General features: G+C 42.3%; 1 protein-coding gene across 1 annotated transcript in view; it reads right to left on the reverse strand.

The window, feature by feature from the left end:
• The window catches only part of LARGE1 (LARGE xylosyl- and glucuronyltransferase 1), a 520,460-nt gene that overhangs the window by 71,422 nt on the left and 432,901 nt on the right, over positions 1-16,137 (reverse strand). The window contains exons 8-9 of the mRNA XM_032836533.1: positions 11,588-11,700; positions 9,655-9,780 (exon numbers count right to left, since the gene is read on the reverse strand). Coding sequence (XP_032692424.1) covers positions 9,655-9,780; positions 11,588-11,700 — 239 coding nt within the window. The remainder of the gene's footprint in view (positions 1-9,654; positions 9,781-11,587; positions 11,701-16,137) is intronic.

Here is a 16,137-nt window from a genome sequence, read left to right on the forward strand (position 1 = left end):
TGCAACCGTGCCTGGCGTAGAGGAACCTCTCAGTAAATGCACAAATGCACTGGTGTGTCTGGGATAGGCCGAGGTAACATACTTCCGCTTGCACACCTGGCTAGCTTGGTTGGTGTTCATAAAATGTCCGAGTTGAAACTCACAGATGACATCTCCTCTATTTTATGGTGTCTTGCCTTTTCCTTTTGCTGGCTGCAAGTTTGGAGGCTCTCAGATACCACGCCCAATGCACTGGCTTATGAATGCTTGCCTGGTGTCTTTAATGAAACTCCTACTGATCGTTCTAAGAACAAACAGGAGCTTAGGACACCTGCCAAGGTCCTCCGTACTCCTGAATTTACTTTTATCGGGGTACGAGATCCATAAAATTTACCATTTGAACCACTTTCAAGTGTAGAGTTCAAGACCACTAAGTGCATTCACTTTGCTAGGCAATCATCACCACCATCCATTTCCAGGCCTCTTTTAACATCTCGCACAGATTATCTATACTCACGAACTCCACGTCTTCCCCTCAACCCAGCCCCTGGCAATCCTTGTTCCACTGCTTTCATCTACGAATTCAACTACTCTACGTATCTCATGCAAGCGAGACCATCCTGTGCCTGGCTCGTATCACTTGGCGTATCCTCAAGGTTCATCCACGCTGTAGCACGTGTGACAGTTTCCTTCCTTTTTAAGGACTCCCAAGGTCTTTAGATGCACTTACTTTTATAGAATTTCTATGGGGTTTTTTTTGGCATGAAAATAAGACTTGAGAGTTTGGAATTCTCCTGTGCTCTTGCCTGGTCAAGAAATGTCACCTAACAAAAGCGAAAATGAACTTTTGGGATTTCATCAAGATCAAAATCTTCTGCACAGCAAAGGAAACAGTCAACAAAACAAAGAGGCAACCCACGGAATGGGAGAAGATATTTGCAAATGACAGTACAGACAAAAGGTTGATATCCAGGATCTATAAAGAACTTCTCAAACTCAACACACACAAAACAGATAATCATATCAAAAAATGGGCAGAAGATATGAACAGACACTTCTCCAACGAAGACATACAAATGGCTATCCGACACATGAAAAAATGTTCATCATCACTAGCCATCAGGGAGATTCAAATTAAAACCACATTGAGATACCACCTTATACCAGTTAGAATGGCCAAAATTAGCAAGACAGGAAACAATGTGTGTTGGAGAGGATGTGGAGAAAGGGGAACCCTCTTACACTGTTGGTGGGAATGCAAGTTGGTGCAGCCACTTTGGAAAACAGTGTGGAGATTCCTCAATAAATTAAAAGTAGAGCTTCCCTATGACCCTGCAATTGCACTACTGGGTATTTACCCCAAAGATACAGATGTAGTGAAAAGAAGGGCCATCTGTATCCCAATGTTTATAGCAGCAATGGCCACGGTTGCCAAACTGTGGAAAGAACCAAGATCCCCTTCAACGGACGAATGGATAAGGAAGATGTGGTCCATATACACTATGGAGTATTATGCCTCCATCAGAAAGGATGAATACCCAACTTTTGTAGCAACATGGACGGGACTGGAAGAGATTATGCTGAGGGAAATAAGTCAAGCAGAGAGAGTCAATTATCATATGGTTTCACTTATTTGTGGAGCATAACAAATAACATGGAGGACGTGGGGAGATGAAGAGGAGAAGGGAATTGAGGTAAACTGGAAGGGGAGGTGAACCATGAGAGACTATGGACTCTGAAAAACAACCTGAGGGTTTTGAAGAGGCGGGGGTGGGAGGCTGGGGGATCCAGGTGGTGGGTATGAAGGAGGGCACGTATTGCATGGAGCACTGGGTGTGGTCCAAAAAACAATGAATACTGTTACGCTGAAAAGAAATTAAAAAAAAAAAAGAAGAAGAAGAAGAAGAAGAATGTCACCTAGGGGGCGCCTGGGTGGCTCAGTGGGTTAAGCCTCTACCTTTGGCTCAGATCATGATCTCAGGGTCCTGAGACTGGGCCCCACGTCAGGCTCTCTGCTTGGTGGGGAGCCTGCTTCCCCCGCCCCGCCCCCGCCTGCTGCTCTGTCTACTTGTGTCTCTTACTCTCTGTCAAATAAATAAATAAAACCTTTAAAAAAAAAAAAGAAATGTCATCTATTATGAGGACATGGGCATTGCCTGTGTGTTGTCATCTGCCCCCTGACAGCTGAATGTGGAGTGCTTTCTCCTGAAACTCACACACTTCTCAATTTTTGACCAATGACTTCTAAGCCCTAGTTTGCAAAATACGTACTACTTGAGTTTACAAGATAGCGCCCACGTGTTGCTCCAACTTGATTGAAACCACTGACACGTCTTTCAAGAGGATTGGAGATTTCCTATGGGTGGATTGGAGACTTCCTACGGATTGACTGGGACTTGATAGGACCACTCTTCCAGTTGGTGGGGGTGAAATTATTTGTGGTCTTAATTTTCACTTCCCAAATTAGCAAAGAGGTTGTATATCTTTTCAAGTGTTTACTGCCCGTTTCTTTACAATTTGGTAAAATGACTATACCTTTTATAAATTTTTCTTATTAATTAGTAAGTTATTTGTATATTTCATTTACTAGTCCTTTGTCAGTTATATATGCTGTAAATGTCTTTCTTTTCTCTTTTTGATGCTACTTTGATGGAAGTTATTAATTTCAATGTGGTTGAATTTACTGATCTTTTCATTTATGATCTATGCTTTTGTCGTCTTATTGAATAATGTCTTCCTAATTCTGAGGTCACAGGCCCATTATTTAATTTTTTTTAAAATAAAAGTTTAATTTGGCTTGTCACATTTAAGTCTCTAATCCATCAGAATTAATTTTGTGCATGTATGAGATAGGGATTAATTTTCATTCTTCCTCATGGATAATCAGATGCCCCAGTAGCATTTGTGGACGATTACATCCTTTCTCCAATGGCCAGCAAGTCACCTCTTTATCTACCACATTTCCATATATATGTGGGTGGTCCTGGGTTCTTCGTTCTTTTTTACTAATACATTAGCACATCCCTAAACAAATGCTCAGCAAAATTTTGCTGTAGGTTTTCAGTGGCTACTATTTATGAGTTTTTGTCATAAATGAATATTTAATTTTATCAAAAAACTTTCTTGCATCTATTTACATGATTACACGGTGTTTCTTCTTTAATCTATTAACATGCTGAATGATACTTGTGGATTTTTCAATGTTAAATCACTCTTGTCTTTCCTGGAATAAACCCAAGTTGGCCATGATGTATTATCTATTTTATACATGGCTGAACTCAATTTGCTAATATTTTGCTTAAGGTTTTTGGAAACCTCTCATGAGTGAGACAAGCCTTCAGTTTTCTTTTCTTGCGCTCCCTGTGTCTGATTTTGGTATTGAGGATATCCTGGCTTCACTGAAATGGGTTGAAAAGTGTTCCTCTTTTTCTATTTTCTGCAAATTTTCCTAAAATTTGAATTATTTTTTTAAATTATTTATTTGACTGACAGAAATCACAAGTAGGCAGAGAGGCAGGCAGAGAGAGAGGAAGGGAAACAGGCTCCCCGCTGAGCAGAGACCCCGATGTGGGGCTCGATTCCAGGACCCTAGGATCATGACCTGAGCAGAAGGTAGAAACCTTAACCCACTGAGCCACCCAGGCGCCCCTGAATTATTTTTTGATTAAAAAATTGGTAGAATTTATCTCGACTTCTCACTGAGGAATACTGTGTACTTTGTAAGAAGGTGTAATGGCTAGAAGATAACCAGGGTTTACATTTTTTCCTTGGATCAGTTTTGGTAAATTATACATATTGAGGATTTTATTCATTTCATGCAAACTCTCAAAATTTTGACATAATTTTGTTTACAGCATCCTCTTACTGTTTCCTCTAATTGTGCTTTATCTACTAGATTAAAAACTCCATAACCTAAGAAACTTTTGTTTGCTTTAGTTTCTGCTATATTCCTCGAACTCAGAAAGATGACTGGCTCAAATGCGTTTAGGGAATGAGTCCATGAATGTGTATTTATGGCTCCATATTCATTTACTGGTGAGTTTTCCTGCTATTTTTCAGTGAGTCCTGTCACTGCTTTGCCTAGTTCATCGGCTCCTTTCTAAGAGCAAACTTCTGACTTTGTTGAATAATTTGTTGATCAGCTTCTCCTTCTTACCTTCTTTACGCCCTGTCTCTTAATTTTTGAATTTGCCCTAATGTTCTTTACATATCATCTTAAGTTATAGACTTGGCTTATTAATTTTCTGGCTTCTTTTTAATATGAAATTTAAGGCTATGAATTTCTTCATATATTTGTACCATCTCACTAATTTTGATATGTATTATTTTTATTTTCATTCAGTTCTAAGTAGGTCTCAGTTTCAATGGTGATTTCCACTTAGAACCATGAGCAATTGGGGCGCCTGGGTGGCTCAGTGGGTTAAAGCCTCTGCCTTCGGCTCAGGTCATGATCCCAGAGTCCTGGGATCAAGCCCCATGTCGGGCTCTCTGCTCAGCAGGGAGCCTGCTTCCTCTACTCTCTGACTGCCTCTCTGCCTACTTGTAATCTCTGTCAAATAGATAAATAAAATCTAAAAAAAAAAAAAAACCATGACTAATTTAGAAGTATGTTCTCAATGTTAATCAAATATATTTTTAAAAATCTTATTACTACTAATTTAATTATACTGTATTCAGATACATATATTATATGAGCATATAATATATATACTATAAAGCATATATTTTATAAAAATATAAAAAATAATATGTAAACATATATCATATAAAATATTATATATATTATATGGAGAATATATATTTTACACATATATATGATAAACATTATATATATCTCATATTCTTTGAAACATACTGAGATTTGCTTTATGGTCCAGAACATGGTTACTTATAAACAATGTCTCATGTGAGCTTGAGAAGGATGTATATTCTTTGTTATGTACAAGGTTCCTTATTTGCCCAGTAAATCAAGATTTTTAACTGTGTAGCTCAAATATTCCATATCTTTAATCGACTTTCTTGGGTTGCTTGATCTCCTGATATTTGAAAAGGATACACTAAAATATTCTACTATGATAGTAGGTTTGTTGATTTATCTCTGGAGTTCTTGTATCTCTTGCTGAACTTTTAATTTTTAAATTGTGACCATCTCAATACTAAATTAAATACATCTCCTACTAAATTATATATTTATTGCCTACCACTGCTTTGTCTGATACCAAGAGAGCTATCCCGGTTCTCTTTCTCCATCATCTGTCAAACTGTTCAGGCCATCATGTGTTAGGTATGTCTTTCATAAAGAGCATATGCTGTATACTCGCTCCTCTTCAGTCGGACAATGTGTCTGTTCCTCCCCCAACTTAGTCTGCTTATTTGATTGATATATTTAGACTTATTTCTATCATCTGATTTCTTGCTTTCTATTTTTCCCCTCTTTTTCCTATGCTGTCATTTTCTTCTTGCATTCTTCTTCTCCCCCACGCCCCCAACAAATGATGGAGATATTTTGGTTGTTTTGGTTTTTCTTACTCCATTCACCATCTCTACCCACCCTGGATTTATAATTTCTGTGTTTTTTTTTTTTTTTCAATTCTTTTAGAGCTGAAGCTTGAAAGGTTAGACGTGCGTAACCATCTTAGCATTGAAATTATCTCACCAGCAAAACAGATTCTAGAATACTTTAATTCCAATCACGTCCCTCCTGAGTTATGTGATGTCATTGTCTGATATTTTAGTTTGAACTGTTTGAAGCCCACAGTTATACATTCCTACTACTACTACTACTACTACTACTACTACTACTATTTAGAGATTGTTAGGCATTCCTACATATTTCTAATTTGTTTGTTCAGCATTCCTTCTTGGAATCATGATTCTATGGAATCATATTCCTTATTCCTGAAAATAAATCCTTGAGCAGTTTCTTTGCAGAGGTATGTTTGTGGTAAATCCTTTTTGCTTTTGCTCCTCTGAATAATCTTTTCTCGTATTTTGCTAGGTATACTATGTATTGTTGTTGTCACCCAGCACAGTTTAAGGTGTTACTTATATTCCTCTGGCTTCTGTTGCTGCTGCTAAGAACTCTCATCTGACACATGCCATGTCTTCATAGAGAATCTGATTTTTTTCTCTCTGGTTGGTCATTTACTTATTTCCATAGAACAGGAATATTTTTTATCTTTTTTTATTAACATATAATGTATTATTTGTTTCAGGGGTACAGGTCTGTGATTCATCAGTTTTACATATTTCATTTTCTCTGGTTATTTAAAAAAATCACTTGAGGCTGCTGCAGTCTTACTCCTATAGGTCTAAGTCTAGCCTTATCTTTTTAATCTGCTTGTATGTATGCATACCTTTTAATAGTTCTGGAAAATTCCCATTCACTATAAAGATGCCTCACTTCTGCAGCGCTTGGATGGCTCAATGGGTTAAAGCCTCTGACTTTGGCTTGGGTCATGATCCCAGGATCCTGGGATCAAGCCCCGCATCAGGCTCTCTGCTCAGCAGGGAGCCTGCTTCCCTTCCTCACTCTCTCTCTGCCTGCCTCTCTGCCTTCTTGTGATCTCTATCAAATAAATAAATAAAATCTTCAAAAAAAAAAAAGATGACTAACTTCCAGTTTTCTCTATTATTTCCTTCTGGCAGTCTAATTAGACACATTCCCAATATCTCAATGTCTCTCTCAGTTTTTCTCTTTTTCCTTGTGCGCTGGATTCTAGATAATTTCTTCAGCTCTCTCTTCTAGTTCACTAATTCTCTCTTTAGCTGACTCTAATTTACTATTTAACATATTCATTATATCTGTAATTTCAATAATTATGTTTTTCACTTCTAAAAGTACTATTTGATCCAAATAGGTCTACTTGCCTTTGAGAATCTCTTGTTCCTCCATCCTTTAATTCTCTTTTATTTCTTACACAGAATAAAAATATTTCTTTTATATCTGACGAGTCTAATACCTGAAGTCTTAGAAATTTAATTCTACAGTTTCTGCCCTTTCTCATGGTGGCTTATTTCCCTGTGTGTTTAGGGATTACTGAATGAGAACTCATTTTTCTTGAAACTTGACCTAAATAATTCATTGAAGTCTTTCTTATTTTTGAGAGTATTCTTCTAGATCAGATTTCTGTTTATTTCTGCCAGGTGCCTGGCACATGTTCATTTTTCTTCTATTTCTTCCCATACATATAACTTCAGCCCACCAAATAATATGAACACAGTCTTGAAATTAGAAATTCTCAAGGGAATTTCTCTCTTATTTTATCTAAAGCCAAGGATAAGATGTATAACAGTCTCTATCATCTTCTCCTATGGGTATTTTTACACTTGTTATCTACTGAGGATATCACTTTTCCTGGACCCTAACTTTTGGTAAGGGTCTTCTAATTTGTCTCTCTTGGGGCTGGGACCCAAATTCCCATGTATCGCCTTTCAATAGAATGGCTATACATATGGTTTGCCTGACTTTAATTTAGGCCTAATGTCCCACTGTCACTAATAATAGCATTCCTTTGTTTGAATTATATAGTAAATTATATAGTTACCGACTTTTAAGCCAGGCCTCTAATTCCCAAGGGTCTGCAAATACCCAGCAAACGTCAGATCCAGTCGCTTTTTGCTTATCCTTCTGGATCCATACTTTGTCATTGTTTCTGGCATCTGCTTACTTCATTGACTTTATAGGCTGATCGACTATGTTTTCAAATCATTAAGAAAAAATTTTTATCCTATACTTTTTGGTGTTCTATACAGGGTTGATTTTTATTTTCCTCACCTTTAAGCTTCTAGTTCATGACAGTCTTGGAAATATTCCTGAGTATGTCATAGATTTTTCTTATGCCTAAGAAATACAGGACACAGCAAAGGAACTACATAAATGTTGATTGAAAGAATCAGTGATGGAGGTACTTATGTTTTAAACACTTTTCTAATAGTTTGTAATGACCTTCAAGTTCAGTAAAATAAAAAAAAAAAAAACAGAAAAACAAAAACAAGTTCTTTCTTTTTGACTACGTTTCACTCCTGGGAAGGTGTGAACTTTAGACTGTTCATTACAACAGTTTATATTTGTGAAAATCTGAAAACAACTAAAGTAACAGGAATGCCTCGGTAACAGAAGAGTACAAAATGCTATGTGTATTAGGACCATAAATATTTGGCAACACACACATATGGACATGGCCAGAAGCTTCTTGGAAAAGACGGATTTATTAGGAAAACAAGGTTTGGGTTCCTTTTTCCTTTTAAAAAATTCGAAACGATTGTTACTGCAGCGTCACGTGGGCAATGGCTATACATTTGAAATGACGTCAGCTCCCTGTGGTTGCGTGTGTCGACTTCCTGTCTGACACAGCCAGAAAGGCAAACACACTTGCTGTCAGACAGGCCTGGGTTCAAGTCCTTGTTCTGTCACTTACTACTGGAAGTCAGTTTCTCACTCCTTTCACTGTAGGTAGAAAATTCTGACACACACTTTAACTCCGGGCTCAGCCAATAGGATATTAGCATCAAGGACTCAAGCTTTCCCTGCAAGCACTAAGACTTCCTCTCCCACTTGGCTTTGCCAGAGAATGAGCGGGCTGGCCTGCTCATGGGACATGACAGACACTGGAGGAGGGCTCAGGTGTCCCAGCCATCAACCACTGGATCCAAAGCTGACCGCAGACACTTGGTTAAGCCAGTGAAAATCAGAAAGCCGGCCAGCCCACCTGCAGACTCCTCAGCTACATAAACGGTGGTTTCAGTAACCCACTGGTCAGCTAGGGCTTACGATATTCTGCGGTGGGTCACCTAATGGCCTGTCTGTATTCAGCCAGGGGGCTGCGGGGAGGCACTGTGGGCCCTTCTATGTTATTTGGGTTTTTTTTTTTTTTTAAAGATTTTATTTATTTATTTGAGAGAGAGACAGTGAGAGAGAGCATGAGCAAGGAGAAGGTCAGAGAGAGAAGCAGACTCCCTGCGGAGCCGGGAGCCCGATGCGGGACTCGATCCCGGGACTCCAGGATCATGACCTGAGCCGAAGGCAGTCGTCCAACCAACTGAGCCACCCAGGCGTCCCTGTTATTTGGGTTTTTATGGTTGGAGCCAGTTACTTCTGGTCCCTACCACTATGTCTGGTACCTACAGACTGAAGATGAAGGCTTTTTGCCACCGTCACTGCTGCATGAGGTGGACTGAGACATGCGGGCCGGTGCCTCCCCCCACCTGTGGCCACAGCACCCGGCAGGCCTGCTCACATGCCTTTCCTCACCGGTCTCTCTCCTCTGGCCACGAATGACTTGAAGGAAGGATGTGATTCTATCTGTAACACCTGGCACAGGGGAGTCCCTCCATAACTGTTTTCGTTTGAATTAAATGACTGAATTTGGGGAGCTGATAAGAACCCACACAGCCGGCGGCAGGTGGCAAGAGTAACCAGGCAGGCTGGTTCTTACCCAGGGAGGCCTCATGTTTTCCAGAAAGCCCACACAAGAGGGACAAAGAAAAAAAGGAGAAAAGCACATTCTTTCTGCTCTTCTCTGCCCTTATCTCTCTCAGCACACAGCACACAAAACTCAGAACCATTCATTCTGTGGAAGTGCCCTCCCCAGCCGGCTCCGAGCCACACACGGGGACCCCTCCCCCTCCTCCGAGGGGCTGCCCCGCCCCCATGGCAGCCTGGCCATCCTCTACCTTCAGATCAGACACGTCCCTGTAGCACTGCTCAGAGCGGGTATGGTCCGACAGCTGCACGTTCCAGAAGCAGGGGAGCTGATACACGAGGAAGGGGTTCTGTTTGATGACGGCATTGAAAATATCCTGGTGGAGAAAAGCCAGACACAGTCAAGAGTCAGATGGATCTCACCTACGATGCCAACTCTCGAGGTACAGAGCAGCTCCTGGGCAAGGGACTCTCCTGAACCTCCCACTTGGGACCCAGGCTGGCTTGCACTGTGGGCATTCCCCTGCCATCTCCCATCTCTAGACCCAAGCAGCTGTGCTTGGACAGAGACAGGGGAACGCCCACACTGACTTGACACCCATGGGCTCCACTGGTCCCCAGAAGGCAAGTGGATGTGGGAGCAGACAGCGAGTGTCTTCTCCCCCATCCCGAGTTGGCAGATGTTAAATGAAGTCACTTTTCTGCCCCTCTTCCCACCTTATCGAGGAGCCCTGTGTCATCCATCCCATGCCTCCAGGAGAGGAAACTGCATGATGACAAGTGGCTCTGCTCATTCAGGGGCTGAGACAAATTACAGATTCTGTTTTAGCAGCACTTCCTGGGGCTTTTGGCCGACTCAGTGATGGATGCACCTTGTTTTCCTGCAGGCCACGGTGCCCGACTCCACACTCCCCACCTCCAGATCCAACTCCGACTTTTCTAGGGAGGCTTTCCTTCTTTTGGGCTTTTCTCCAAGCTCTCGCTGCACCAGGCCATACTTATTAACTAGCTGCTGACAGGTGGTGCCGGGAGGTGAATTATGTGCCTTCACAGGAGGAGATACCTGGATAAACTATCCTCATTGGACAGGAACATGCAATTGCTAGCTTTGGGGGACATACTTGAGTCACTGTGACCTGACTTAAAATATGATGATGGAGGACAATTTTCCCCTCAAGTTAAAAATAGCTACCTGGGTAATTTTTAACTCATTCATTATACCAGATCTCATGTTTGAAAAAGGAAATTAGTTTCTGGCTGCTTTGGAAATACTGAATAACAATAATAATAATAATAATAATAATAATAATAGTAAAATAAATAAGAGCAAAGTAACCCTGTAGAGTTTCTTACTTCCTCTTAGAAAACTTGGCAAAAATACGGTGAATCAGACCATTGAACATGGAGGAAAAACATGGGAGTGGGCTTGCTTTTTGGGTGAACAGGAAAGGGTAAAAATACAGAGGACCCAGAGAAGTGTTGTCTCCATTTCAACATGGCCTGCTACACCACAGGGAATAGTAAGTCTAAATGTGTGACCCTGGCAGGGCCAAGGTCAGAGGCTTGGACACCCACACTTCCCAGCAAAAATGAGACATGGGACTTTGACGAATTTATGTTAATGGTCTGGTGGAGCGCATGGACTTTTTCCGATTGCCTAGATTAGAAGCCGGTTATTTCAGCTAGGAATTTAGATCTGTCCCTTCCATTTAAAGGTGCAGGTCATAGTCCAGGTTCTCAAGAAAAGGTGTTGCTGTAGAAGCGAGAAAAGCAAAATGAAATCTTGTCTGGGAAATAGGCTGTGGTTTTCCGGGGTCACCCCCACCCAGACGGAGAGAGCGACCTCCTCTTAGCACATCTGACTGTCGTTTACTTACTGGTCTGCTTCAATAAACTGTGAGCTCCCTGAGGCCAAGGACTGCATCCTTCATCATCTCTGCAATCCTAGTTCTGAACATTGTCCCTCGCACACGGAGCATGTAGTGAAAGGCTGCTAAATGGACAGATGACTTCACAGACAAACTCAGCTATTGACTTAGACAGGCAAGCACCAGGCAGATCGATCCCAGGATATGATCACATAATCGGTGGGAAAATCATCCAGACCCAGCAACTTTCAGGCTTCTTTGAGAAACAGTACAAGGCTACTTAGGAATAACTCTACCTCCTAGGCTGGTCACTCACCTGGTCAGCTAAGGAGGTGGACAGCATGCCCATGAGCTCCCTCTCTGCAGTCAGCCGCCACATCTGCTCCCACTTCATCTTCCGCAGCTTGTCCAGAAGTAGCAGGATCACTCCTGGGCAACAGCAGAGGATGGGAGAGGGAAAAACAACGGTGAGACACAGAGCCAGGCACACGCCTGTCCACTGTCTGGAAGTGAACACGCCTGGGTTCCATCCCAGGCTCTGCGAGGGACACGTTCTCTCTGCAATATCCTCACTGTACAGAGAACGTTACAGCGGCCTCAAAGGCTGTTGCAAACACTAAGTGAGATGGACAAAACAGCCTAGCACTTTCTGGAGACGGGATGGTGGGGATAGTTGCGCAACCATGTGAATGTACTTAATGCTTCTGAACTGAACACATAAAGGTGGTTAAAAGGGTATAATTACAATTATGTCATGCATATTTGGCCACACACATTTTAAAAAGAGCATAATATTGCACCTGCTATGTACTCCATTCCCTATAAGCATTAGGTTCCTTCCTACTTTTTTTTTTTCCCCAGAGATAGGACAACCTTCCTAGGTTTAGTTGAAGGAAGCTGTTTGTACAATCTGCGCCGTTTATCTTTATAGATAAAGAGCAGCTCTCCTGCAATTTTATTCTAGGTAAGTCTGGCCAATTGGCTTTGATTTATTGACAAGCCATACGAGCTTGTTCCAGTGCTCCTGACTTCCAAAGTCTTCTCTGGTCCCCACAACCAACACAGTTGTAAGCTACGGTGAAGGCAGTGCTGACGCTGATGAGCTCCATTTTCGTTTTTGTTTTGTTTTTTAGTTTTCATGAGGAGGGACCTGGGTCCATGGTGGAGGGGGCGCTGTGTAGCGAGAGAAATTGTCATTGTATACCCTTCTGTTATTTTTTTTTAAATGTTAGAAAAAAATCTGAAATTTATGACTCAGGCAAAAATTAACTAGTGACAGTCTAAAAAGGAAAGCAGATTTTGGCTTTGCCAGATGACTCAGAAGCATGGCCACTCCCAGGGCAGTCGGAACCTGCAGAGAGTGCCCAGAGCAGGGAACACGAGGAGCCAGGAGAATTTCCCTGCAGGCCACTGCAGTTAATTTCGTGGATGGAACTGTAGCACCCAATGGGCACCCGAATCAATCCTGCCCAGGATGCTTAGCTCAGCAGAATGGCCGGTGGAGAAAACTACAGGAGATGACGAATGATCTTAGTTGATACCTGGTACATATATCGCTAACATTTTTGGAAAGAATCTGAACCCCCAAATCCCACATAAATGTCAACTCTGAGGGTTTTTTTTTTTTAAACCGATTCCAGTGGTACGTATGTGAAGAAAAAAATTAAGTCACCATTTCATCCGAGCTGTTTGGTCCGGTAAAACTGAAATTAAAAAAAAAAAAACAAACACAAAAAACAAAAAACATACATGATAATGGTCAGCATGGGGTAATATACAGATCTAAACTCATAAGTCAAAAGCTCAAATTACCTTTTTTGCATATGTCCTTTGTGGTTTGCTAGGTTCTGCCCATGTCTTTTCACTTAATGCTCACAAGATCACGATAGGCTGGATGTCATCATCCTTATTTTGTAGGGGAAACTGAGGGGTTGATTCAGACACTTGAACAATTCACAGTATCAGAGAAGCTCTAGCAGATTCGAACTCAGAGTTGGCTGGCTCCAAAGCCACTGCTTCTTCATCTACACCAGAGATCCCAGAGCCCCAGCACCAGAGTCCTGTGACTCAGGCCAAGACTTTTTCCTTTCGTGACTTTTGGTTTCTGTATGTGTAAAGTAAGAAAAATGCTACTTGCCCTGTGCAACTCAGAAAGTAGTTATGCCCCCCAGGGGTAGGCTAGCAAATATCTGATTACAGGCTCTCCAAGGGGAAAAAATTAAAACTTGATTGGTAGTATTTGCTGATTCCCATAGAATAAGTACTCCCACCATGGCTGATTTCAAGCTACCTATGTGATGTCCTGAACACCCAGTTGGGAAGAAATGCACACAATTGACGTGCCTTCCCCCCATTCCCACCCCCACCCCAAGTCAGTGCAAGCGAGCTCTAGCACACCACTGACTTTGTTCACGGAAGCAGTTTTAGAAATAGTGAAATTTACCATAAGCTCGCTACTTGCTTCTTCCTGGGACAAAGAAAAGAGAAATTTACGAAGTTACATACCAAGAGAACACAGTGAGGTATTCAAGAGTATCTATCCCAGTCAAACACATAAGAGAAGTTCCTTAAATCTCACGGCAGAAACTAAATCTAATTAGGTTGGGGAGATGCTCTCATACACAGAGAAAATGGGGAGGGGTGGAAGCCATACAGTGATGGAAGGTATTAATGCACATTCTGGGGTCCCTAGAGATGTCGACAGATCTGTCAGTCTCAGGGTCTCAGGGGACTGAACTGAGAATTGATGCCTTTAAACGTGTTAAGACTTGGCAAGTCCTCTGTGGCCGATGTGACCCCACCCTGCGTGCCAGACTCGTTGAACAGAGGTGGGTGTCTAGAACAGGAGCCTAAATGCAGAAATGCGGGCTTATTCTCCTGGTCCCCTAGCCTTTTCCATTGTGTGATGTTAATTTTTAAAAAATTTATTTATTAGACAGAGATCACAAGTAGGCAGAGAGACAGCAGAGAGAGAGGGGGAAGCAGGCTCCCCGCTGAGCAGAGAGCCCGATGCGGGGCTCGATCCCAGGACCCTGGGATCATGACCTGAGCCGAAGACAGAGGCTTTAACCCACTGAGCCACCCAGGCACCCCTGTGATGTTAATTTTTTAAAAGCATGAACTCTTCCAAACCAACAGAAAACTCTTGAAACTAAAATGACAAATACCCACCACCCCAGTCTAATAAATGAGAAACACACTGCCACATTTGCTGTGAATAATACAACATGACAGATAGATCAAACGTTCCTTCATCTTACTCAGGTTCTCCCTTTCCCAAGGGTAACCACTACCCCGAGGTGGCTGGGTTTCCTTTCCACGCATGCATTTAGTTTTATTCTCTACGCATGTATTAATCAACAAGCTATGGGGCTTTGTCTCAGAGTGCCTCCCCTCCATTCTAATTTCTCCTCTTACCCAATGTTACGTCTTTAAGACTGAAAAGCAGGTGAAAATGTCAATATCTAGTCTATTCGTTGCCATCACTTTACTCATTGTATGAAAATACATACATTATTTATGTATTTCCTGACCCAACAACATTTTGGCTGCTTTCTGGGTTTCTCCTATTATAAGCAATGCTTCAGGAGACATCCTAATCCCGACTTGTGGGGCACACGTCTGAGAGCTTAGCTGGGGTCCAGTCTCCAAAGCTGTAAGGATTGCCATGTTGGAGGTGCTGTTTGCCCTAAAACATCTCGAACTTCTCCATTGTCCTCCTCTGTTACGTTCAGACCATGATGGTGTCCTACGGATTCCACATGTGAGCGGCTTCTGCATCTCTTCCTCTATTGACCCATCCAGTAATTTATTGAGCACCTACGCTGTGCCAACAACGGAAATAGACTTGTGTGTGTTACTCATCCCTACTTTTCCCGATTTCATGGGTTTCATTCAAAATATTAATTCAACTGGATGGAGAACATTCAGTCTTGGCCAGACCCAGCCACAAAAGACATGCAAGCCATCATGATTCAGGTGCACACTGAGGACAAGCACTGTTCATTTAGGGAACATGGAGGGAGGCCTCAGTAGCTAGGATCCAGGGCAAGGACCAGGCCAGGCAGACGAGGTAGGGACGTCTGAAGACAAAGGCAGAGCAGCAGGACGGGGCATGTGGGTACTGGGGTGTGTGATGGTGGGATGGCTGAACTAGAGCTCTTTGGGGCAAATGTCAGGAGGCGACCGCGAGCAAGTGAGCAGGGAATGCATCAGGAAGGGCTCGTAGCTCTGCAAAAGAGATGCTTTCCAAGCATTTTCGTGTCACTTCTTACACAGAAAATGATATCCTTCCAACTTACTTGCGACTGGAAGGGCTCATTCAGAGGGTCTGGCTGCCCTGGGTCCCATTCAGGGGCCCCCATGGCTGAAGGGATCACCATTTTGGCACATCTGTCACCCACATATGCCACACAGGTTAGAAAGTCCTGCCCAGGGCACCTGGGAGCTAGTGAAGGGTTTTGAGCAAGAGAGAGACCACAATGGAATCTGTTTCAGAAAAGCCAACCTAAAATGTTGCTGGATCAGGTCGCTTCACAGGCTGAGAGGCTCTCGGATCTCAGGCAGTCTAAAGAACAAGCGGTAATTCCTTAGCCGGGCACACCAGGCCCATCTTGCCACGATTTACCTATTTTCTTTCCAACAGACCATTCCTTCCAGCAAAACTGGCACGATGGCGTTTTGCCATTTCACTACGTCGTTCTCTGCAAATTTGATGAGCGAATATGCAGTTTGGTTTTCTCTTTAGCATCCCAGAAGGTTGACTAAATATACTACTGTCCATTCCCTGAGTCAATTAGAATCCCAAACGAAACAAAAAACTCATGAGAAGCAGATTACAAAGCTTATGAACTCCACTGCCAGCTT

This window comes from Lontra canadensis, unplaced genomic scaffold (assembly GCF_010015895.1).
Source record: "Lontra canadensis isolate GAN:19392208 unplaced genomic scaffold, GSC_riverotter_1.0 scaffold93, whole genome shotgun sequence".
In the NCBI taxonomy this organism is placed as follows: Eukaryota; Metazoa; Chordata; class Mammalia; order Carnivora; family Mustelidae; genus Lontra; species Lontra canadensis.